Source organism: Ursus americanus, chromosome 8 (assembly GCF_024610735.1).
Source record: "Ursus americanus isolate L20-20 chromosome 8, mUrsAme1.1.p, whole genome shotgun sequence".
NCBI lineage: Eukaryota > Metazoa > Chordata > Mammalia > Carnivora > Ursidae > Ursus > Ursus americanus.
The window spans coordinates 71,996,711-72,022,763 of NC_142134.1; the positions used below are offsets into that span (position 1 = coordinate 71,996,711).

Consider the following 26,053-nt stretch of genomic DNA (forward strand, 5'->3'; position numbering starts at 1 on the left):
TAGCACTTTGGGGAGGTTCTGTTCCCAATAAATGGCAAGAACACACTTTAGAAGATATAAGGCAGCACATCCTTTAATTAGAGACCTAGCCAGGTAAGTCTTGTCAAATAGGTACCAGCAAAATCCTTGCAAGACCACTTAAGTTCATCCCAAATCTGAGGAATCAACTGCCAACGGCAGGGTTTTTTGGTGTGTGTGTGTGTGTGTGTGTGTGTGTGTGTGTGTGTGTGTGTTTAAGTTGTCTACCCATTTCCCAAGAGGAACATTCCAAGAGTGGAATCTCATTTTGCCCAGCTTGGGCCAGAGCCTACATATGTGTTAAGAGAAGCCAGTTAAGGAACAGAAATATCTTAGTCAAAGATGAGTTTTGACTAAGATAAGGAAGATGGATTTTTTTATATATGGATCCTGCTTTTCTTATTTTATCTTGCTGTGTGGCATCAGACAACAAAAAATCCATGGAGAAATTATTCACACACACACACACACACACACAGCAAAAAACCTGAAACCAACCAACCAAATAAAACCAACCTACTTTCTAAGTTGGTAGAATAACACAAGAGGTCAGAATTAGCCCTTGCTGCTACCTTCCTTAATTTTCATCAGCACATGAAATTTAAAATTAAATCCCAGGTAAGAAGACATGGTACCCTCTAAACGTTGACTGAAGAGAGGCTCATAGCCACCATCATGGTGGAAAGACCCACAGAGCCCCTTCATGAGACCAGATACCGAGAAGCGGTCTTCCACCATGAAAAGAACTTCCTGTCCGCTGGCTTCCATATTTCCCTCCCACTGCTGTGTCTTAAGAGGCAACTGTTAGGGTGTGGAAAGAGCACAGGATTGGTGTAATGGAAAATAAATCACCACATGGGAAAGGTGGCCAGATACCTCCCCAAGTTCAGGGCAGGGAGAATCTTTCCCTGGGCTCTGGGAATTGTCTGGCCCATGCTAAGTCTCTCTCAGGCTCTGTCCGAGCAGTTCAGGAACGACAAGGTGGCCACTGTTGTCCACACCCAGGTCTCACGGACGTCAGGATAACACTGTGGTAGCCCAAGTGCTAACGGCCTCCTCGCTCACCAGGCAATACCAGGAACTAATCACAGACTTCTGATCTACGGAAAGGAAGCAACACTTTTTATGATCATATTCTGTTTATGCAGTATCAATACCACAAAGAGCTCTGAAACCCGGGAACAGAGGTCAAGATAGTCTCTGCTGGAAGCCTTTAAAGAGCTGGCCGGGAAGACAGAGACAAACACAGAGGATCACAGTGCAGCAGAATCACCAAGCAGGGGGGGCGGGGCCTCGGGGAGCAGAAATGGGGCCCCGGGTCTTCCATATGCTTTCTGAGATGGACCATCGTCGGTTCAAAGGTCTCCCCAGCAGCACACATGTTAAAGCTGAGATAGAGTTTCCTAGGGCGGGGCTTCAGGACTTCCCACAGGAGGTGTGAGCGTTAATGCCAGGGCTTTACAAATAAAGATGCTGGGCTGTATGCTACAGGCCTTTCCCATGCTCATTTACCTGGATTCAGAGCCACTTAGAGAGACACAGGGAAGGCAAAGGGAGCATGGATATCGTGCGTGCTCATTTTGTGTTCTCATGACAGGGTGCACTGGAGGGGGGGTGGTTAAGGAGAAGGTCAGGGGCCTTGACGCTTTGGGTAAAGTGGAATCGCTCCAAGGTGGATGACCTGTAGCTTCTAACCCTGTGTCATCCAGTAGGGAGGCCACGGCCACATGTGGCCCCTGAGCACCTGAACGGTGGCTAACCTGACCTAAGATGTACTGACGAGCATCTGCACCAGACCCTGAACACTTAATGTGAAAAGAAGGCTGCAAAGTAGCTCATTAATATTTTTATATTGATTGCAAATAGGAAAGACAATACACTGCATGTATCTGGATTAAGCACAACATATATTAAAATTAATTTAAAATAATCTCCTGTTTCTTTTCACTTTTTAAATGTGGCTACTAGGAAATTTGAAATGACTTGTATGGCTTCCCAAAAATTTCTTTCGGGCCGTGCTGCTCTAAACCAGAGGGAGGGAGAACATCCCTGCTTCAAAGCCTCGGATCCGCTTTGGCAGAGAGACGGGCCCAGCTGGCAGACAAAGGACAGGGGTGAGCTGTCAGTAGGGAGTGCCGTTTGGTGTAGCTGGGACCGTTCCTCGACACCTGGGACCACCAGGATCCCAGGAACTTGGGAGAGTCCTCCGGCGAACTGATGGGATCGTCTGTTTGACATCGGAAGACTGTCGCGGTCTCACGGAGGCTGCGGCCGACACATGATCCGCGTGTGTCGTACTCGCCTGCCTCCACGTAGCTCTGCGAGGGAAGCACCCGCTGCACGTGTTATGGATAGAACCTGTTAACGTGGAGTGAGAACGATGCGGTAAAATCCCGCGTCTGTCAACCCCCCGGATACAAATTTTGCAAAATTCTAATTTTTGCTTCAATGCTCTAATTTTATCACTGGCAACAAGTCCTGTCCGCCGCTTTCTTGAAGTTGCAAGCTCCACTTTCTCCATTTTAGAGAAAATGTCTACAAGATACTCAAGGCTGGATAACCATGGTTTGTCTTTCTTCCAAGCGACAACAGTGCTCCGTGAGACACATGGAGGGTTTAAACGAGGACCCAGTGCTCTCTCTGGAGGCAGCGGGATACGGCGGTGTGCAACAGGAGCGCCTTCTGTATACTTCCGTGTCCTCACGCTGAATAATAGAAAGATGGTTACTCAGAGGTTGAGATCTGATAAAATCACGATTTTGTAATGTTTCACCAAGATTCTTCTGACGTGTAACTGGGCTTTCTGTCTTCAACAAGTTCACGGCAGCGGCGAACACAGTGAACACTGCGTGGTTCGTGCCAAATCACTACAGGCTTCTCCACTCTGAATACAAATGCCAACCCAGTGAAATGGCAAATAACATCTTCTGCTTCCATCTCGTGGGCACCCTGAGCAGATCTTCAGGACTCCAGGATTCCGGGGGCGGGGGGGAGTTGTTCACAGGCCACACGTGCAGATCTGCCCACCTAGGCCAGTGAGGATCCATCTCTCTGGGGCCACTTCCCTGGTCAGTGTGACCGGAGAGGATGAAGGGGGCAGCTCCCCAGAAGAAATCCTAAGTTTTCATTTGGGTTGGTTGGTTTGGGTTTATAAAGGCGAGAAAAGCGAGTGGGTACCCCGTGGCCAGACTCCCGTCCTCCACGCAGCACTCACCCTGCACACTGCTCAGCGGCAGACTTTTCCTAAATCCATCCACAGAGTGGTAGTGACCGCATACACTGAGTGCCCGCCCTGTGCCGAGCCCTGGATTGTTCTCTTTATCCACATTATCTCACTTGGGCCGAAGCCGCCCTTCGAGGGTGGGGACTGACGTCATCCCGATTTGCAGATGAAGATGCTTGTGGTAGTTAATTCTTCACCCAAGATTTAGACACCCAGAGACTAGCGGAGCTTGGACTCCCTCCCAACTCTTACCTAGACCAGGATTCCCAAATGCAACACATGAACATCACCTGTGTCATTAAATATATTTTAATAAATGGATGATTTCTAATTAAAAAAAATCATCGGTGGACCCCTTACATCCAATGAAATCTAGAACAGAAGCCTAATCTATAAAATAAACCAAAGATGAGCACCTGGGTGGCTTGGTCGTTGAGCGTCTGACTCTTGATTTGGGCTCAGGTCATGATCTCGGGCTCCTGGGACGGAGCCCCGCATTGGGCTTCCCACTCAGCAGGGAGTCTGCTAGGGGAGTCTCTCCCCCTCGCTCCCTCTGTCCCTCCCCCTGCTTATGCACTCTCTCTCTCTAAAATAAATACATTTAAAAAAAAAAAGGAATAGGAATAAAATTATAAGAATACTACATAGAAGTACAATAATTTGTGAGTATATATAGACCTTATTTCCTAAATATGCATTTTGTGTTTTTACTGAAAAAGTAATCTTGCTATTCTCTTGTGGCTTTTTTTCCCCCAGATATTTTAAGAAAAATTCTACAAAAGAAGTTTGACTTCTCAACTGAGTATGAGAAGGTAATTTTTATTGATATATTTGTTATGAAAGTAAGTATGTACAAAATTTTGGCTGACTTGGAAGTAAATCTTTAAACAATCAGTTAATCTGTGAAATTTGTAAATTTTTTTTTTGACTAAGAACTTTCATGGAATATTGAAGCACCTTATAAATCCCACATGAACTACAGCAGAAATTCCAAAAGTAGGATTCGAAGAAACATTCTCCTTTCAAGGTGTATGTCATTTAAAAACTGGAATTTCCTTAAGGGAAGTATTACGGTACTCTTTTAGCTAAGGGAGAAGAACTCCCTAACTACGTGGAATTGTTTGAGCGTTTCTAGAAACAGAGATGTGTACTTTGTTTTAAAATATAGTTTGTTGAAAAGCAGCTTCACATTTGAACAGGTCCATTGAGGGCTCTGTGTGTGCACTTGCCCGGGCTAGAGGTAAGGAAAATAGCCCCTAGTCTCAGGAGGCGAAGAGCCAGATGGCAGAGACCCTACCTAATTGTTTAAAGAAGAAGGAGAAGAAGGAAATGGGTCGATTTACAAGTAACACGCAGAGGAATGTAGATGAAATTAATTCAGTCTGACCGGAAGCTCTTCCGTAAGGAGGTGACTGGGGGGCTTGTGGTGAAAAGGACGATAAGCGGGGCTGGAGCAGAGGGGGAGGTGGATTTGCCGGCATCCCAGGCTTCGGGGACCGTGTGAGCCGCCAGCACAAGGTGAGAAAGAGTAGAGAGGAAGGAGAGCTGAGCTGGACCCTGAACGCTCGCTAACACGAGTGGACAGTATTTTCAGAAAGTATCAAAAGACCTTGTGTGTTTCTACTTAACACCAAGGTGCTGCTCCCCTCATTCACTCCGTTTGCGTCAACGATCGACTACCTAAACTGAAGTGTATTCTTTTGATTTCGGTTCACCGTGAGTGTGGGTTGCCAGAGAAATAAATAGACAAATGTTTGTTGAATTGAATGTTGGGGTAATAAAAAAAAAATAGTTGAATCTGTTTGTCAAGCTGTTCGTCCTGCAGAATTAGGCACTTTGCTCTCCTTCCCTGGCACGACGGCGATTATCAAGAGAACAATAAAAGCAGAGGTATGGTGGACATTCTTTAATGGCCAGCCACAGCCAACGTGAATGACAGTGTTCCCAGTGGGCGTGGGGGCCGCGTATGGGGAGGGTGGTGAGCTCCTGCCCAGTGCATGGCTGTGGCTACCGTGCCTCCTGTTCACAATCTCAATGAAACAATGCTCAAGAGAAAACAAACACAGAAGCCAGGGAGGAAAGCCTTATCTAAAACCCATTGACGTGTGTAGGAGATGATGAACCCGTGTCTCCCTAGTGCTCACGGCCTTCCCTAGTACTGCGGAAGGCATTTTCATTATTAAATGCCACTGGCTTCATGGGTCTCCCAGACACGGTTGCCCAGGTCTGCCTGCCTCCCTGGGCGGAGCAAAGTGACTGTGGCTTTTATATCGATATTGACAATTAGCGTGCCATCAGCAGCCTGGCCTGAATGCCAACTACTTCTGCCAAGGAATGGGTGGGGTTAGTGTGATTCACCTGGTCCAGGCCTTGGAGGATGGGGTCCGGAGACCCTGAGGGGGCTCTGAGCAGCCCGGCAAGTTGGAGCCGGTGTTGGGCTGCCACTACCCAGGGCAGGATTCTGAGCTGGGCAAGTCCTTTATGGCGGGCTTGGCATTCGATGGGGAGCTCCTGTAAAATTGGGAGCTCCCTAGTGCCTGATCTCCTCTCCACCTCAGGTGCCTTTGTAGGTGAACAAAACCCACTGGCGTGGGGGGAAGTGGAGAGAGGAGGCAGAGCGGAGCCCAGATGGAAGACCTGAATCCTCCCCTCCGTGTGGGGCTAGGTCATGTGTTCCACAGCTGTCCAGGGAAGCGGGATTCGGTGAGGCGAAGACACCAGAGAAGCCAGGCACCTGGGGAGGGAGCTGTCTGACGGGTCTAGTCTGACGTGTGCCCCTTAGATGTGTGCTGGCTGTGTTGGGTGGAGTCCTCCCCAGCAGATCAGAAGTCCAGGTCTCACGGGCTAGTCGTTTGTTCCGGAGGTGCAGGCAACACCGGCTGGGAAGTGGAGAGATCATATGAGGCAGGGAGGGCAGCCTGTAAAGGGTGCGGCCTGACGCCACCTGCCACGAGGGGCGACTGCAGCGTCATCCTATAGAATTGCTGGGGAAACGGTGCAAACCACCAGTGTCCGAATTAGCCCACGGGAAGGGTGAGGGAGCTGAGGGATCCAGACGCCGAGACTGAAGGCACACAGGCTAAGGGCTGTGTGGGGGTGGGGAAAAGTGTTCATCCCTAAGCACTTCTGACCTGCCATGGCCAGAAAAGGAAGCGCAGAGTTGAAGATGCCAGTGGCTAGAAGTTCGAGGAGGCACAGGGAGGTGACTGAGGCCTGAGGGAGGTGGGGGACACCGACAGCATCTTCTGCACTGACCGGTGCCCACGGGCTCTCTCATCACCCAGTCACGCAGGGCGGGTCTGGCCCCACGAGTGGCCCTAAGGAGCCTTTTCAGCTTTTCTTTGTCCTGAGCTGAGCACCTCTGGTGAGCCCTCAGACGGTGGTGGGGCCGCTGAGGCAGTGACCTCCCAGCTGGGTGCTCTCGTAGTGAACTCTCTTCATAACGAGCTTCAGAGACATTCAGCAGACCTTTTGTTCCAAGGGCGGGGCCTGACGTTGGAAGGGAAATAGGGCTCCCTTTACACAACTGCCTCCTTTTTACACTTCCACTGAAAGTTAAAGGTAGTGCTTTTACAATCCTTGGCCCCTCTCCTCCTTGACATTTTTAATTCTTCTCTCTTTTGTTTTATGTATTCATTTTATCACTACTGACAGAATGCTGAGTAGGAACAAGGCACGGCAGGGGGACAAACATGTGGAAGTATGGTCTTCACTCCACCAACCTGCCGTTGGTGGAAGGGAGGTTATGGGATAAGAAATAAACATGGATGCTATGGGCTGATTGTGCCCCCAGTTCATAGGTGGAAGTCCTAATCCTCAGGGCCTCAGAGTGGGATTGTGTTTAGAGATAGCACTGTTATATGGGTAATTAACTTAAAATGGGGTCATTAGTGGATCCTAATCCAGTCTGACTGGTATCCTTCTTAGAAGAGGAGATTAGGACACACACACAGAGAAAAGACCGCCTAAGGACACAGGGAGAGGACAGCCGTTTGCAAGCCAAGGAGAGAGGCCTCAGAAGACCCCATCCCTGCCCACACCTTGATCTCGGACTCCCGGCGCCCAGAACTGTGAGGAAATACCCTTCTGTTGTTCAGGCCCTCTGGCCTGTGGCACTCTGTCATGGCGGCCCCAGCAGACTAATGCCGTCGACACTGGGCTGTGAGATGAAGGGGGGTTCACATCACATAAGAGGTTCTGATAAGGGACCGTGAATGTTCAGAGAAGGGGGATTCTTGTTGCCCCTGGGAAATCAGGAAAAGACTCCACGGTAGAGCTGGCATGTAAACCGAGACGTCAAGACATGTAGAGCAGATGAGAAATACAGCCTTACTTCTGTTTATGAGCACTTGGCTGGGGGCACAAAGCTGCTCCATTGCTTCTGATGACTGGGTCATCGCCCTCTCTGTAAGACTAAGAGCCAACATTTCTTGTCCACCCCGGGCCGACACTGGCTCAGGAGCCTGACATTGTTTCTAATCCTCACAATGACACCTCTCCGAGGCAGAAAGAGCTGTGCACTGCACAGGCAAGAGAATCCCGCACTCAGAGAGGCTGGGGGACTTGCCCAAGGTCACCCAGTGACTAAAGGGTGAAACTGGGATTCGTACCCAGATGAGTCTAACTGCAAACTGACAAGCACACCACCAACAAAAGTTAGGCTCCACCCTGGCCACTGGACTGCCGTCCTAAAGTGTCTAATTTGCCGCTCACGCGAGTGTTCTGGCCGCATGGAGAGACTGACAGCCACCGTGCCCAGCCTTCGACCTATTAAGCCACAAACCGTGATAGTGCGTAACCATCCCTGGGAAGAAGTGGTCGGGCAGAAATGGAAGGCCAGGAGGGCACAGGACTTGGAATTATGCAGCCATGAGGGAAGCTGAGGACCCGGCAGAGGAAGCTATGGAAATCCGAGCGACGAGTCTCATAGCCCCAGGTTCCTAGCGTCTCTGAAGCACGTGCTTGGCGGCGGTGCCCTTGTCCATGACTTACAAGCATTACCCCGTTTGGTCTTCAGAGGAATAGTGTGTCCTCACGACAGACGTCAGGTAGAGCTTACACGGGCAGCTCGCACCTGAGTGCGTTTCCTCGCGGATCCACATGGGGGTGAGCCCCTTCCCAGAGTCTCTGGCTGACTGGAAACCAAGGGAAACAGCGTACCATCACCCTCCTCCCAGCTCACGTGGGCTTTCTGCAAAAGAGCCCCTTAGCCGAGCTTGTCAAGCATCGGCTCCTCCATTAAATACAAGGATCCAGTTCCTGTCTTCAAAGAATGCATAGTTCGGGGCAGTTAAGGTAGATGATTACGACTGGTTCCCACCAACAACCCCTAAGTGCCACCTGTACCTGTAGAAACCTTTCCGGGGGACAGTTCTCCCAGCAGCACCCCCGCCCCCACCTCCATCTTTTCGTTCTGCGCATCCCTGTCCGTAGGAGCAGCCAGCTTCTTTGGGATGACCTCCTGGGTTCGTTTCCTCGTGGGCATGGTCCTTCTCTACTCCAGCCTCTTGGTCGGCTGCCCCTCCTCATTCACGTCATCCCTCAGTTATTACCTTTCCCTTTCTTGAACCTTCCACTGGGGGCAGGTGCTGGGCCTGGGCCTCGTCCCCGCTGCCTTTTAGGACCTCACTAGTGCTAACAGTCATGGATATCGATTTGGCACTTAGGAAATGGCAGGTCAGCATTCCAGGTGGGCGTCTGGTATTTGCAACCCACCTACATGTCTGCGAAAGGTAAGTGAGTGAGTTCCTTGTTTCCTGCCGCCCCGGGGGCACGTGGTATGCTGCCTGTAAGAACACACTCTCCTTTCCAAGTAAGGAAAGTACCTTCTAGGGATCTCAGAAGCATTTAGAGAGGAAGCGGTGCGAGATAGTCCGTGACCAGGATCATTGCCTGAGGCTTGTTGGAGGTGAGAGATAAGAATGTTAACATGCATTTATAATTACTTCTGATGATGATGATGACGATGATGATAATGATGACTGATTGACTGATTGAGCATTACTCTGGGAACCTGGGTCTAAGCACTTCACATGTATTAACTCATTTAACATACATTAAATAGTATATGTAAAGCGCTTAGAAATGAATAATGCACAAAATGTGTTGCTGCTCACTGTTTTCTCTTGTTCTCTTTGCAAAAACTGCATAAAGTAGGATCTCTGCTTATCCCCGTTGTGTCAGGAAGGTCACGAAGGCTCAGAGTAGCATTGGCAACACGGTCTAGGCCCGTCCCCCGGAGATTCTGATGTAGTTGGTCAGGGCTGGCTGGTTATTGATATTTTTCAAATGGTCCCCTGGTGACGATAATGGGTAATTAACTGGAGTGGGGAGTCACAGACCCAAAGCAGCACAGTGGGATTCAAACAGCTGCATTGCATGAAAATAACTTTATACCCATGTGACAGCCTGCATGGACAGGGAAGAGGTAAAGATGCGCCCAGCTCCACTGCTGGGTTTGCTGGTACCCCATCAGACATGTCAGACCAGACCGACCCCTCAGTGGGAAAACTAAACACGAGAGAATCCGCTGATTGTTGTAATAGGTGGTTCTGCCCCGGCCTCAGCCCAGCACGATCAGCCTTAGAGCTGAGAGCAGGTTTCCGAAACCCACCTGAGCATAGCCATGATACGGGGCTTGCTTTCAAGACAGATGCCTGTGTTTACCCAAATCTCCTGATACCCACTCAAGGGGAGGAGGCGGAAGCCAGTGTTTTTTTTCACGTGCTGTGAGGTGTTTATGGTAGTAAGTTTGGGAGGCAAGGAGCCTGTGAGGCCCATGCCCGGGGTCATTCAAGATGCCTGAGGGCGTGTGTATCTGAGCTGCTCACCCCAACGTGTCGGATGCCTCATTTAAAAGTTACTAATATCACAATCATCGTTCTTTCACATCTGTGAAAATCTGCCCTCCAAAGCTATAGTTTCCAAACTTTTAGATTTTCCAGAGCACACAGTTCCAAAAAAGTAATCCAGGGAATGACATAGAGCCACCCAATTTTATTTTGCCACACGAGGATATTTAAAACCCACCGTAGCAACAACACTAACTTTGTCCCCTTTCATATACCTGTCACCTCCCTCTCCCCACCAAAAGGCGACACTGAGCGAATCTCACTTCATGGGAAACTCATTGCATCTTCATTTTCCTATTTCACTGAGGGGCGGTCCAGCCCTATCTCTGGATCACCATTTAGGGAACTCCCTCCGTTCATAAGGTTACCTGATTCCAGTTGGGCCCCTGTGGCATGCCAGGTCCCGGGGTGGGCGCTCGCGACAGAATGAATGGTCAGCGTGACGTCATGGTTCTTGCTCTTTCGGAGCGAACAGCATGGCTCGGGCAGTGCTCCCATGGGAGAGTCCTTCCATGTGGGGCAAGTGTGGGCTCCAAGGCAGCATGAAGCAGGGATGAAAGCAAACCCAGACTCGGTTCTCAAGACACATTTCCAGGAGGGCGCAACATCCAGGCAGGCTTGAGTTTCATGAGCAGAGCAGGGAAGGGAATCATGTTCTGGGGGAAGAGGCAGCACCAGGGAGCCGGAGGGAGGAAGGGGAAGCATGAGGTTCTTCTTAGGAACAGAATGGTCAAGAAGAACAGGACACGAAGCCAGGATTAAGTAACAAGTTCACATTAAGAGGTTTGAATGAAACATGCTGGGAGTCCATGGAATGCTGATGCCCTCAGAGTCTCAGCTGAGGAAGGACACTTTGGAAGCTGTTGCTCTGGCTGGGGCTCTAGGCCGCTGCTGGTCCTCTGTTGTGCGAAGACCACATGGTTAGTGTGTTGCTCTTGTGTAACTTTCCCTCTAATCTCCCCGCCCCGGCCGCAACTGATTAGTATATTGATAAGAACCTTTCAAGAAATCCATTTATAAATTTCAGATGTAAATTCCAGGCCTGACTCTACCTAGAGGCCGCCTCTCTAATAAACCCTCCGGTTTTATGTTCCTGTCTACGTGGATCCTCCTCTCACTCGATTTTCTCCGTAGGGAATGTTAACGTTCTCAGTGGTGGTTAATTGCTCATGTAACTTTTTCTGTTTTCTTGATGCATGCTGCCTCTGCCTTCCTCTCCTCAACTCCTCAACTGCTTTGACTTCCACAGCCAGAAAATGTAGTCTTGACTCTGAAGGTAAAGTCCTCGCTTGCTGTTTCTTGTTGCTCTGTCTAAAGCCAACGGGTGATGAGAGGCTTCTGTCAGAACTCTCTGTTCTTCACTGTCTCTCCACTGTGATGATTTTTAAAGTGGTTTGTTTCATTTTTATTTATGGAATCATCGTTAATCTTCTCTTTCAGTTTTAGTACCTCACCGAAGAATAGCAACCCATCTCAGTACATTTCAGTCTTGATCTTCTCCTCCCCATAATCCGCAAAGTGCTCTGGAGATCCTTGTGTGTCAGGAAATCAGTTAGGTCCTTGCCAGACCTTGGCCAGACTTCAGTCCAGAAGGGAACTCTCAAAATGACGTATCTCGTTCCTGACACTTTTTGACATAATATGGAGTCAGTCGCATCACAAAGGCTGTATATAAAGTGTGGAATTTGTACTTGGAGCTAAACAGAGTGCATCTGGAACATTGCGAAACACCTGCTGTCCTGGGTTTGGGTTCAGTGTCTCCTGGGATTCAGAAAGGACTTTAAATCCCTTTAAAAAATAGTAAATAATCTAAAACATTTGCTGGAAAATGATAGGGAAATTGAGAAGAATTTGGGGTGTCTGAGGATGGTTTCTCAGTTGGCCAATGATGTGGGTCCCCAAGGGCAGGTTACAGCCACCGTAATGACTCTTGTCGGCCCTGGGGTGCGGCTTAGTTGAAGCAGGAGCACATACTTGATGAATGCAGCAAAATTCAACCACCTTTTTTTTTTAGCATTCTATCCTTAATATCAAAGGATATTCAATTAATATTCAAGTTCCATGTGTACCTCAATGCTCTAAGGCATTTGCCTACAGAGTTGAATAATATTGATTGACTATTCGCTGTGTGCTGGGCACTTGGCTGGTTGTTTTCACTTTAAATCATTTAATTATCTGACCCTCACAGTACTGTGTATAATGTTAATGCTAATTCTGGTTTAGGGAATAGGAAGCCCCCTGCTGGAATTTAAAGCAGGTCTTCTCCCCTCTGAAGCCCTCAGTTTGTTTTCCAGAGTCCAGTCTCTCATGGTTCATTCCCTCTTCTGTTTACCCCCCCTTCATTCTTCCCTTCCTTCTCCTACGCTTCAGAGGGGAGGGGGTGGGGGATTGGGATAGGCCGGTGATGGGTATCAAGGAGGGCACATGTTGCATGGTGCACTGGGTGTTATACGCAAATAATGAATCATGGAACATTACATCAAAAACTAAGGATATACTGTATGGTGACTAACATAACAAAATAAAAATTATTGTAAGAAAAAAAAAATAAAGCAGGTCTTCTGACTCCCAGTTCAGTGCTAAGACCTCAATTTCACTCCAGGAGCATGACTTGTGTTTCCTTTACTTGGCTCAGCGTGGCTTCGGAAGCTGTCGCTAGCTAGCTGGTCCGTTAGTTGTAAGCAGCCAATCTGTAATTGTCATGCGTTAAAAATGTCTTGCTTTATGGGAATTTGCATAACTGTATACATGCATTGGAATACTCAAGTTTTGTGTCATCCGGTTGCATTACATTTTTTTTTATCCCAGAATACAGCCAGCAGTGATTATGAAAATATATTTAGGTCACATGATTCTATCTCGAAGTCGTGCTAGTTCTTAGAAACATAGGACTGTCCGGGACACAGGCGACTGAGCCCAGCCTCATCAGCACGGCACGAGAGGTACCATTTACGAAGGCCACATACTTCACTTGGCACATTATCACTGACCATACGTTATCTGTAATGTTCCCAATGACCTTACAAGGTATGTATTGTCATTCCCAACATATGGATGGGGAAGCAAAGCAAGTGGCCTGTGATGAACATGTCTGACTCAGAAAATCTGAGCCTTTTTTCTAAATTTAGATATATTCCAGATTCTTTTGTAACGAATTGATCCAACCCAAACTGTTTTGAATCCTTAATAACTTCTACTGGTGCCCTCTTTCTGGTGAAAGGCATCCTGATATGTAGATTAATGCAAGTTTTACTGCCAACATGTGTTACACCATTTAAAAACAAACAAAATACCTTTGAGGTTTAAATTCAGCCATTTGCAACTTGACCCTGCATTAGGACATTTTACTGTGAGTTGAAAGAAGCTAGTAACCCCTTGGTTCCATATCCTGGTAACTCAAATCTACTTCCTCTGTTTCAAGAAGGGCACCAAGGGACTCCAGGGGGGCTCAGTCAGTTAAGCGTCTGACTCTCGATTTCAGCTCATGTCATGACCTCAGGGTCGTGAGGTCGAGCCCTTCGTCAGGCTCCATTCGCTAGGTGTGGAATCTGCTTAAGATTCTCTCTCTCCCTCCCCCCCTGCCCTTCCCTCTTAAAAAAAAGAAAAGAGAAGGAGCATCAAGATGGAAATACACACACACACACACACACACACACACACACACACACACACATTAAGATTCAACTCATGGTGGCAAATAGGTTAACCCAAATGAAACATGCACACTGTGGAATGTTCTACTTGTTATTTTGTGTTATGGTAGATGCTGTTTCTTTTGTTTGACTTGCAGATTATCTACTATGAAATCGGGATTATCATTTGTGCTGTCCTGGGACTGCTCTTCATTTTTCTGATGCCCCTGGTGGGGTTTTGCTTTGGTGTGTGCCGTTGCTGTAACAAGTGTGGTGGAGAAATGCATCAGCGACAGAAGAAAAATGGGACCTTCCTGAGGAAATACTTTACAATCACCCTCCTGGTGATTTGCATATTCATAAGGCAAGTAGCGTCTTGGAGCACAGCGGATTTGTGTTTTTGGGTGGGTGAGGAATGTCCCATGTTTTAACTGTTAAGCCCATGAGTTTAAAGCCAAACAACGATGACAACAACACACCCACAAAACAGAAGAGAACAAAAATGGGTGTCCAGGGTGGTTCAAAACAGTGTCATTGTGACCAGAAGTTACTGTGGTAATCAGGCTGCCCTAATTTACTCACTAAGCCAACCCTTTGGTATTTTTCCCCTCTTGGAGACAAGCTGATACATCTTGGCCTGCAAAAACTATTTACCTCCCCGAGCAGCAGCGTCTGCCTGAAATAGCTGTTTGGAGACAGGCAGCCTGCAGAAGGCAGAGCATTTGCTGGTTGATTTTTACATCCAAAGGGATCTTGAAGGATAGGTACAGTCCCCCAACGGAGGAATGTGAGAATATTGTAGAATAGATTTAACTTTCTAATAATAAACCTAGTTTTCTTGAATTTGTAGTTAAGCTGCTACCCTCTCCTGAAGCCTAGAACACGCCTCATGATTTAGAATGTTTCTTCTGCGGTTCCTTCTGCCGCCATAAGTGTTCCAAGTGACTGGCAGACCCGAAGTACACTGCTTTTAAGACACCAGCATTCCCGGGGCGCCTGGGTGGCCCGGTGGGTTAAGGATCCAACTCCTGGTTTCGGTTCAGGTCAGGATCTCAGGGTCGTGAGATCGAGCCCCACATCAGGCTCCACACTCAGTGCAGTGTCTGCTTAGGACCCTCTCTCCCTCTGCCCCTCCACCCCACTCTCTTTCTCTCTCTCTCTCTCATAAATAAATAAATCTTAAAAAAGAAAAAAAGTAACCTTCTTGTCAAGAGCAAATCAGGATCCTCGGCTGAGGAATGTGCTCCACATCCCTGGCCCCCTGGTTGTGGTATTTGCTCATGGTTCTACATCTCCTCATTCATTCAGCCAATGAGTGTCCTGACATTTAGCGACAGAAATAAAGTGCCCACAACGTGAATAATGCTAGGCCCCAAGGAGACACAGAGACAGTGAGAACAGGAAGTCAGCCTCCTCCTCGCTTTTTTCTCCAAGCACCTCATTTGCTCGGTAGCTGTAAGATTTTTCAGGGTTTGCTAAATAACTTACATAAGGGGATTTAAGCAGAATTCAGAACTAAACAGAAATTGAACAAAATTAAACAGAACAGTTTCAGCTGGCCTACCAGCTGAAGTTTTAGCTGGAAATCCAAGAAGAAAAGTTCTGCAAGTGTGGCCATTAGCAGGGTCCTGGTAGGACATCTGCTTTGGGGTGATTGTTTGTCAGAATGCACTATACCTGTTGGAAGGGACAGGGCAGCCCTAGGCGTGCTGATATGAAACAGTCCCCAGGAGAGATGAATTGAGAGAAGCAGCTTGCAGACTGTGTATAGAACACGGTCCCTATGACAAAAACAAAAAAGGAGAGAGACACAAACACTTGGTTATATTTGCCTAGAGCATACAGGTAGGTAGCAGTGGTGGCCTCTGGGAAGGCAATTTGCTGGTTCTGGGCGGTAGGAAGGAAATCACTTCTCACTGCAGATAGACGTTTTGTCTCTTTGGAATTATCTATCACGCTCAAGTATTACCTACTGAATTCATTGCACCAAAAATTAAACTTAACCAACCAAAAAAATCTCCCCCCAAAAGCAAAAGCCAGTGCATTACCACTGATTCCAGGGCAGGTGTTTCTTTTTTTTTTGGTGGGGGGGAACAAAGACATACTTTTTCTGAAATTAGTTAAATAATAGACCCTAACAGTCTAGGTGCAAACAGGACCCACCTGAATGGGTTGCCAATCTCACACACACGCACCCTTGTTTGACCGCCAGGGAGGGTTTTTCTGTTCTCTCTTCTTTGTCTCTCTGTCTCTCCAACTCTCTCTTTGTGAATAATTTGAACCTGTTCCTGCACCTTGAATTCTGAAAAGCAGCTTGAGATCAGGTCAATGGTAATTTCAGATGTCCCTGTCTCTCTGCTTTGTGTTTGAAATACTGTCGGGAATGCACAGACCCCACTACAGCTGTGGGAGTGGTTCCCTCCTCCCCAGCTACCAGGAAAGTGTTCCATGCAGTCCAAAGACCTGTCAGACCCAGCAGAGATGCTCGTGCTTTTCTTTTAAGCCGAAAACTTCCATCTTTTCATCCAGAGACTTGGAGAGCCACGCGTCCCCCTCTCTAGAGGCACACTCTGGACAGCAAAGATGAGGCTCCCACGACAAAGTGTATCTGAAAATTCTTGCCCTTCGGGCTTCTTGTTAACGTGATTCCTTATCCAACAAGTTAATAGTTTTCACTTGATACAAATACATGTGCCGTGATTTCAGGAAAATTCTTTGTTGCATGTAGTTACTTATTTACCCAAATAAATGTTTACATATGTAAGAATAGACTTCCCAATTTTTTTTTAATAAAGCACATATTCTATATTGAGTTTCTATTTTTAAATTGGGCTTTTACTTACATTACATATAATTATGGTGCCATATATGTTATATTTCTTTTTTTTTTTTTTAAGATTTTATTTATTCGACAGAGATAGAGACAGCCAGCGAGAGAGGGAACACAAGCAGGGGGAGTGGGAGAGGAAGAAGCAGGCTCATAGCAGAAGAGCCTGATGTGGGGCTCGATCCCAGATCGCCGGGATCACGCCCTGAGCCGAAGGCAGACGCTTAACCGCTGTGCCACCCAGGCGCCCCCATATATGTTATATTTCACCCTGAACTGTTTGAATTATGTACATTATGTTTAAAATGCCACTGGGGCGCCTGGGTGGCTCAGTCTGTTAAGCCTTTGACTTTCCCTCGGGTCATGATCTCAGGGTCCTGGGATTGAGCCTGGGTGGGGCTCCCTGCTCAGTGGGGAGTCTGCTTCTCCCTCTCCCTTTGCCCCTCCCCCACTTGTGCCCGCGCCCACGCGCCCTCTCTCTCTCTCTCTCAAATAAATAGAATCTTTAAAAAGTTTTTTTAAAGTACCAAAATACACAAACAATAAAGCTACAAAGTCAGAGATTAACTCGGCTTTCATTTATATGTAAAATGAATGCTACAATTTTTTTATTCTTCAGAACTCAGATCCATCAAATAAATTTAGATAAGTTCTTTTTTTTTTTCTCCCAGGGATATTTTAGTTTAGAAAATTCTTTAAGAAAAGACATGCTGTGATTCTCTATAGCCTTCTCTGCATTCAGTCTAGATATGTTTCCCCAGAGGTCCCTGGGTGGCTCAGTCGGTTAAGCATCTGCCTTCAGCTCAGGTCATGGTCTCAGGGTTCTGGGATCGAAGACCCCCGTCAGGCTCCCTGTTCAGTGGGGAGCCTGCTTCTCCCTCTACCTGCTGCTCCCCCTGTTTGTGCTTGTTTTCTCTTTCTCTTTGTCTCTCTCTCTCTGTCAAATAAATAAGTTTAAAAAAAAATCTTAAAACTATTAAAAAAAGATGTTTCCCCACCCAAGTAAAACTTACTAATTTAAAAACCACATCTTCAAATTTCAATATAATTAAAACAAGTTAATCACCTATTTGAGGCTAAGTTAGAACTTAAAACAAATTTTACATAATGTATTGAATTTCTATATGAATCACAAATAGCTCTAAAAAAGAGTAGTATTTGAGATTGTTTCGTTTACCTTAAACTCACACTAAAGATTTCAATTTCTTGGCTTGCATTTATAAATTTGGAATAGCTATTATGATGTCTTTCTTTTGAAACCTCTATTGGTTTGCAAGTATTTCAACATTATGAGTGGAATAGTAGCTCTGTATTATCTGCAAGTAATCAAAACTAGCCAAAAAGAGAGGCGCCTGGGGGGCTCAGTCAGTTAAGCCTCTGCCTTCAGCTCAGGTCATGATCTCAGGGTCCTGGGATTGAGTCCAGCATTGGGCTCCCTGCTCAGCGGGGGGAGTCGGCCTCTCCCTCTGCCCCCCCCCAACTCATGCTCACTCTCTCTCTCAAATAAATAAAATCTTAAAAAAAAAAAAAAAAAAAGCTAGCCAAAAAATTACAGACGTAGGGAAAGCAAAGATTTCTATGTTATTAGATAGGAAGGAGAAGAAAGTATGTCCACAAAAATCATATTAGATAAAATAAGAGGGGGGACACCCGGATGGCTCAGTCGGTTGATCAGTTGGACGTCAAACTCCTGATTTCGGGTTAGGTCATGATCTCAGGGTGCTGAGATTGAGCTCTGCCCTGCTTCAGGCTCTGCGCTGGGGGTGAAGCCTACTTAAGATTCTCTCTCCCTCTTCCTCTGCCCCTCCTCCCTGCCCCTGCGCACAAGTGCGCTGGAGTGCTCTCTCTCTGTCTCTATGTCTCTTAAAAAAAAAAAAAAGACAAGAGGCAAAAGAATGTCAACAAAGCTAGAAGGCAGAAAGAGAAAGAAAAGGAGGTATAGCCTCTGGCTTAGACTGACCTCAGCAGAGATTGGATACAACTGATGAATAATCTTTGGATATGATTTTTTAAAAACCAGTTGATAAACCCAGAGCAGCCTACTCGCCTTTTATCAGGCTCAGTTTTGTTCTGTGGCTTTATACTACATTGCATTTAATCCGAAGTTGGTTTTTAAACTGGTCTTGAGTACTCTTATTTTTCATCCACCCTTTTTTTCATTTAAAACAAATTTAAAATTTTTTTTTTAATTGAGAAAGGCATAGGTGTTAAAGAGAAAGGCCCCCTCATATACATGGAATATATGTGGTCATGTTCTCTCTCTGAGCTTTTCCAAAGGCAGCTGTGGAATGTTGGAATTCACAGACGTTGACATATGTTTATGTAAGTCTGTTTGACCATCAGCAGAAGATTGAATTTCCACCTCTCGCTGTAGACTGTTCCAGCAGATGTGTCCGACTCCAGACAAAGCCAAGTTTCCTCTCCTTTCTTTCCTTCGGGCTTTGTCATCACTGCGTTTTTCAGAATTCCAAAAATGTGATGGACAACAACAAAAAAGGATCAAACAGCCACACCTTGATTTTTCCAGTGTATTTCTAAGTTTCTGAGTACAGTAAGTCAGCCTTTGCCAATTGCCATGGTGAAAATTGAATCCCAGTCTCTGTCAGGAAGTTGGCTATTTTCAAAATTCATTTTTTTATTAGGATTGTGATGGTCAATTCCTGGCTTAGAGGCCACAAGATTCTAGAAGAGAAACTGAGCAAGCATGCCTGAAAATCATGAGACTTTCTTAATGTGACTGAGAGGGGAATAGTTATTTGACATTAAAATTTAAAAATTATCTTTAAAAAATAAGAGATCAGTTATAGACTGAAAACATTCATTTGGCTTTTATTGGCTAATTTCATTAAGTCAGTGGAAATTGGAAGGGAAACAATTGCTACAAATTTTAAAGGTTTACCCTTATTATACTTTTAAGTGTATATGGGAGAAAATTGGCCTGTCCATAATAAAATATAGAAGATGAAAAACTAATATGCCATAAAAATTAAAGTTCCTGTCTTCGGCTAAAAATTTCAAGAGATCTTGTTGCACTGCATAAAAACACATGTCAAATGCCAGATTGCTAATAGTTCTTGAAATTTTATTCCCTTTTTGTGTGAGGCAAATTTCCCTCAGTGTTCTCCTATTCTAATAGTTGACTGATGGTTGTTTAAAAAAAACACAACATTAATTCGTGTGAGGTTTTTTTAGTTTTGTTTTTTGTTTGTTTTTTTGCTTAAAAAATGTATTGAGTAATAAGGACTTTGTAAACCAAGGGCAACAAAAGCATAACTTCTTTATTCTCTATTTGTGTTTAAATAGGAGTTTTAAAGATTGCCTGGGTAGCTCAGTCAGTTAAGCATTGGACTCTTGATTTCAGCTCAGGTCATGATCTCAGGGGGGAGTTGGCTTGAGATTCTCTCCCTCTCCCTCTGCCCCTCCCCCACCTGTGCACATGCACACTCTCTCTCCCTAAAAGATAAATAAAATAAATTTTAAATAAATAAATAGGAGTTTAATTGGAGATCACAAATGGAGACTATCAATTGGTTTGCATAGTATTTAGCTTTTTTTAAAATTAGTTGGAAATATTTAAAAAGGGAAGATTTTACATAAAAATCCAGATTTCCGGATTTTTGTGAATAATTGGAAAATCTGGCAATACTGGTCTTGCATCATGGTTGCACTTGCTAAACAGAGCATCTGTCCCCACTCCCACCTGTGACCTCCCAGCTCCCAGAGATTCGTACCATACACTTGCCCTTCATGCTTTCTGTCAGCCCACGTAGGCATTCGAATTTGCCATCCTTAACTTAAATATAAGATTTACGATGTGTTACGGGTCTGAAAATTAGCTTTGAAAGTTGCTGAATTTTATTCCAGAATTCTAAGACAGTTTGTTTTTTAAAAAGATCAATGCTTTCATTTTAATTGGATCCATAACTGATGGGCAGAAATATAGGTCTTTTTAAGTATGTCGCATTGAAATTCAGTGTTTTATTGCTAAGTTGTATTGCAATTCATTTTACTGATTGATGATCTTTTGAGTAAAGGCATTTATTCAGTAAAGGAACAAAGACAGGTTATGACCTAGACACCCCAAACATATGGCTAATCTTCTAAATGGATCAAATGAAACAAAGCCCAGTCCGTAAACCCACTTTCATTGAGCACCCACTATGGACAAGAGACCCATCATTTACCCAAAGGTGACAAAGAAGCAGTTTCTGCCTCTTTCTAGGGAAATCAAACATAGGTTAGAAATAGGGCAATCTAGAGTATGAAGTGAGAAATAGCCCCCCAGAATCTCAGGGAGAGCACTCTGAGAGTTCAAGGCAAGGAGGTTCTTCTCCCGTCCAGGGAATTCAGGGAAAGCCAAGTGAACTTGGGCCTGTTCTTTGTTTTCCAAGTTCATTTTGACTTCCTCTGTGACAAAATGGGTCTGGAGCGTGATGAATGACAGTGTGGGCATGTTGGGGAGAGAGAGCAAGGGGCCCCCAGCTTGAAATGTTGTGGTGGGCAGGTGTATTCAGGCGGTGGCCCTGACTCATCATGAGATGGAATATTTGAAATTGGGCAATGCAAATAAAGCTCCAGGTGCCTCGCTACAAGCCAACTTTTTCTCTTCTTCTGTTCACCCTACTCCGGAGTCATTTATGTTGGGTCATTTGTCCTTATTCGGCATAAGCGCAGCACTTAACTATTACTCTTACAGTATATTGCCTGCTTCGTAAATACCAGTGCAGACTTACGAATGGCAAAGATGGATTGTAAGGTGGTCTTTCCAAATGGCACAGACTATTTTTAATGTTCATTTCTTTTCAATTACCATCAGCATGAACCCAAACTTTAAAAAAAGGTCTTGGAGGGGCGTCTGTGTGGCTTAGTCAGTTAAACGTCTGCCTTCAGCTCAGGTCACAGTCCCAGGGTCCTGGGATTGAGTCCTGCATCAGGCTCCCTGCTTGGCAGGGAGTCTGCTTCTCCCTCTACGCCTTCCCCCCTCCCCCCGCTTGTGCTCTCTCTCCCTTTCACGCTCTCTCTCTCAAATAAATAAATAAATAAATCTTTTAAAAAACTAATAAAATTTTAAAAAGGTCTTGGAGACCTTGTGGACATCCAGTAACCCCTCTCCTTTGCTGTTTGAGAAGTACTTATACAATTTAATTTTCAGTTTTGCAGTACCAGCCAGGCTCACAGAAGGAAAGTGACTTTCTCAAGCTCCCACAATGTGAGTTAGGGGCAACAGTGGGGTTAGAACACACGTCTCACTCCTACTCTAGTACACATTCCACGGCAATTTGTTAACCATAAGAATGTCCAACAGTGTGTGTTACAGACTTTTTTCAGATTAGTCTGGAAAACCTAAGGTACTTCTGTAATACCGCATTGGGAAAGTATGTTCTAAGTGAGACCAGCAATGAACCAATGTTGCTTGGAATGAATCGTGACTGTAAATAGGGCGAATGCCTATCCCCATTCCCCAAGACGGAGGAGTTGCCTGGGAGCAAGTTTGCCTATTATGTGCAAAACCTTGTTCTAGAAACCTATCCACATCTTCCATTGGATGTTTACAAACAAACAATTTTGTCATTAATTTCTGTAGTAAATACTGTTTGGAGTTTAGGTAGTTCCTTGCTGCCATCTAGTGGCTAAATCCAGAAGGGCCTTGCTAATTAGCAATTTTCAAGGTAACATTTTAATGTTGAAAGGCTTTGACACAAAAACAAACCAACTGGTCAAATTAATTTAAGTCAGGGGATTGTTAGTAACTAGTTAACATTAAGAGCCCTTAAAATGATTAAATGCAGACATTTTAGATGGCTTGAAAATGTGTTTTTAATTTTCACGTAGATTAGCTTTTCATGCAAGATACCTTTCACAGTGTTTTTGAAACTCTATTGAAGTATATTTTATGTAGAGAAGAGCGTCCATATCATAATTACGTAGGCATCAACTTGCATGACGTGAGCAAGCCCATGATGTCATTAGTCACCTCTACCCAAATACAAACACTGACTTTTAGCACCACTGGTTTCTTGATTCTGTATGTCATATAAAATAGAATGTTACAGTATGTATGCTACTGTTTGCAGCTTCTCACAGGGCAGCTTGATACTAAAGTAACTCATGTTTCTTTTCCACTTGGACAACAAAAAAGTAGTAAAGACAATCAGAGCAACAACTCGATTAGGAAGCCCAAACCATTCTTTCATTTTGGTATTTCTCCTGATAGTCTTCTTTGGAGGGAGCAGAGGTATGCCCGCGGGGTGTGTTTGTGTGTGCGCTGGGCAGGACGGTGTGCACCCACATTCCCACATGGGCAGGAATGACGCTCTGTTGCACACACTGCCTTGTAAACCTTGCTCCTTCTGTTCCCATCACAATTTAGTGGAAACACTGTTCCATTTATGAGATTCATATTCAACAGAACAGCATATCTTAAATGGCTGTGTGTCTCCTGTGAGAGGGCTGAGTCCCATGTTGTGGTCTACATGTTGGATTATGGGGTCGTGGTGGGATCTGCCCAGCAGCTCTGTGCCTGGCCGGAAGACCATGGGTCACGTGGTAAATGCCCTTCCTTCTCTTTTCCATTTCTGGCAGCGTGGGTATCATCTATGGTTTTGTGGCAAACCACCACCTGAGGACCCAGATCGAAAAGACTCGGAAACTGGCAGACAGCAATTTCAAAGACTTGAGAACCCTCCTGAACGGAACGCCAGCGGTAAAAACCACAACTCTCTATCCCATGACGCTCGGGGTTGGGGGCCTTTCTGAGTCCCTGTACATATTTGGAATCTCATTTGGACTTCTAGAAGCCCAGTGAATCAGTGTAGACAGGTGCTATCTTTTAATTTCGTAGATGAAGAAATAAAGGCCGAGTGCGTGATTTTTAAAAGCGTACAAAAGCATCATTTCAGAACCGGTGTCGTTATCTTATAACTTTCTTTTCCTTTATTTTAAGGTATAACATAAAATTATAGTATTTATTATATAACTGCTTAACTATTTTATGGGTCTTGTGATTTTTTTTTTTTTAAAAGAAAAATCTTTGGACGCCATTGTCCTTTCTCTTTGGCAATATAGTTAACTACGCGTGGTTTGCGTGAAGTTACTCTTGTCGTGAGACAAGAGTTTCAAGAGTTTTCTGCTTTATAAACACCCATTTGCTAATATCTGCGTACATGTGTAGAATTCCTTGGGAAGGGGATACACACACACATGCCCACATACACGCACACCCAGAAGTTGTTTTTGGGAGAAGGGGAACAGTGTGGCTGGAGGGCATGTTTTTCTGTATCCCAGAAGCACATTGATGTCTTGCCTCTAGAGAATATTGTTTTTTTAAAATGTCTGAGCAGAAACCAGCCCAAATAATTGATGCTGAGCTCATGGGTACGAGTATGTGAAAGAGGATGCTTTCCTGTTGAATTCCCTAGCCACAGCCGCCAGAATCCGTGGACCTTTTCACACAGAGATGTGCTCTTCTAAGTTTATTATATTCTAAACAATACTGACATATTAAATATTGTACCAGTTTTTAAAAGTGGGGTTGGGGGGCGCCTGGGTGGCACAGTTGTTAAGCGTCTGCCTTCAGCTCAGGGCGTGATCCCGGCGTTATGGGATCGAGCCCCACATCAGGCTCCTCCACTATGAGCCTGCTTCTTCCTCTCCCACTCCCCCTGCTTGTGTTCCCTCTCTCGCTGGCTGTCTCTCTCTCTGTCAAATAAATAAATAAAATCTTTAAAAAAAAAAAAAGTGGGGTTGGAACCAAAAGAGCAAAAAATGCAAGCATTTTTTTAATATTGAGATTAGAGAAGCTAATTTTATTCATAGCTTTGTAAGAGGGAAATGTTTCCTTCTCCCCATCTGTGAATAAAAATTCATATTGTTTTCACCCACCATTCTAAAGACTTCAAAGTAAAACCCTTTTCCCAAAAAGGTGGCAACATTAACCATATAGCAGTCATGGCCTTTGAACTTTGGGATTGCTTTCAGAATCTTGGAAGGATCCTAAATGGTCATGACTTTTGGGGAAACTTATCTAGTTCAAAATATATGAAGAGATCTAACAAACACATAAAAAAATGGGCAGAATGTGAGTAGTCCATTTAATGAGGAAATACAACGGGCCGCAAACATAGCAAGATATTTAACTTAGTAGTTGGAAAAACGAAAATTTAAATACACATGTACATTTTCACTGAGGGGATTGGCAATGGTTATTTAACAAATTGTAACACCCAGTGTCGCAGAGGGGATGGGAAGCAGGTCCGTTAGGGCACAGAAGACCGGAGGGTAAGCGCCACTTCGGAGGCCAGCTCCATAGTAGCCACTGAATAAAATGGTGGGTCCTAGTGCGGTAGATTGATTACAAATGGCCTTGAGTTCTTTCTGGTCCCTCGCCTGAAGAGCTAGATCTGTTTCCAACCCCTTGAATCTGCTCCGTGCCTATGACTTGCTTTGACAAAAAGAATGCAACGGGTGTGACCTTGAGCTCACTCTGACCTCAGGTTTCCTGAGACCTCACAGTGTCCTCTCCTCTTCTCTTGCTGCCAAGGCCATCGTGTGAGAACACCCAGGCTGGCCCTTAGAAGATGAGAGGCCATGTCAGGGGAGGGGCCCGTCTGTCCCCAGGCCCGCCGGCCCCACCCGGGCTCTCCACAGAGCCAAGGCACAGAATCAGGAGAAACTAGAAATCCTGTTTCCTAAACCAATAAGTTTTAGAGTATTGTTAAGAAGTCTGGGTATCAGTATATAGAGATATAAGTATCCCTAAGAATTAGAGGCTTTGGATTTTAGGAAAGTTTCGTGTAATTTTATTTTATCTTATCTTATCTTATCTTATCTTATCTTATCTTATTTTATTTTATTTTATTTTATTTTATTTTTTAGCAAATCAACTATGTACTGAGCCAGTACGCGACCACGAAGAAAAAGGCGTTCTCAGATCTGGATAGTGAGTAAAACTTGAAGTTGCCTCAACTTGGTTTGCTTGTTGGTTTGTTGGTTGGTTGGCTGGTTGGTTTTGGCTAGAAGATGCTCTGGCCATCTCCCATGAAGCATGGGCTAAGCGATCAAGTATGCCATTTCTACAAGTTCTGCATCAAAGTTGGGGCAAAGCAGAACAATTCCCTAGAGTTACGCACAGTTAGCCATTTGTTACGCGATGACTAAAATGCAGCCTTTCCGGGAAGAATGCCTTTGCTTTCCTGGGGTCGCGAGTGCTTGTTCTGCACTCCCCATGTGACGGATGAAGTGGGTCTCTGTCAGGTCCACTGTCACAGACGGAGATGGGCTCCCCGGAGAAACCAGTGGGCTTCAGAAATAGGGGGAGTGGGCAATGCTGGTCCCTGCAGGCTCCCAAGGAGGTCCCACACAGCCTCGCTCAGTGGTTCTCCGCCAGCGGCTGTTTTGCCTTCCAAGAAACATCTGGCAGCGTCTGGAGACATTTTGGTTGTCCCAGTAGGTGACGGGGGTTGGGGAGGGCAGTGCTGCCGGCATCTGTGGGTAGAGGCCACGG

The 26,053-nt window shown here is 45.4% G+C and overlaps 1 protein-coding gene across 4 annotated transcripts in view; it reads left to right on the top strand.

The window, feature by feature from the left end:
• The window catches only part of PROM1 (prominin 1), a 104,724-nt gene that overhangs the window by 39,244 nt on the left and 39,427 nt on the right, over positions 1-26,053 (top strand). For all 4 annotated transcript variants that reach the window (XM_045771382.2, XM_045771383.2, XM_045771381.2 and 1 more), the window contains 4 exons: positions 3,998-4,053; positions 13,883-14,088; positions 23,134-23,254; positions 25,426-25,489. In XM_045771382.2, the coding sequence (XP_045627338.2) occupies positions 3,998-4,053; positions 13,883-14,088; positions 23,134-23,254; positions 25,426-25,489 (447 nt within the window). The remainder of the gene's footprint in view (positions 1-3,997; positions 4,054-13,882; positions 14,089-23,133; positions 23,255-25,425; positions 25,490-26,053) is intronic.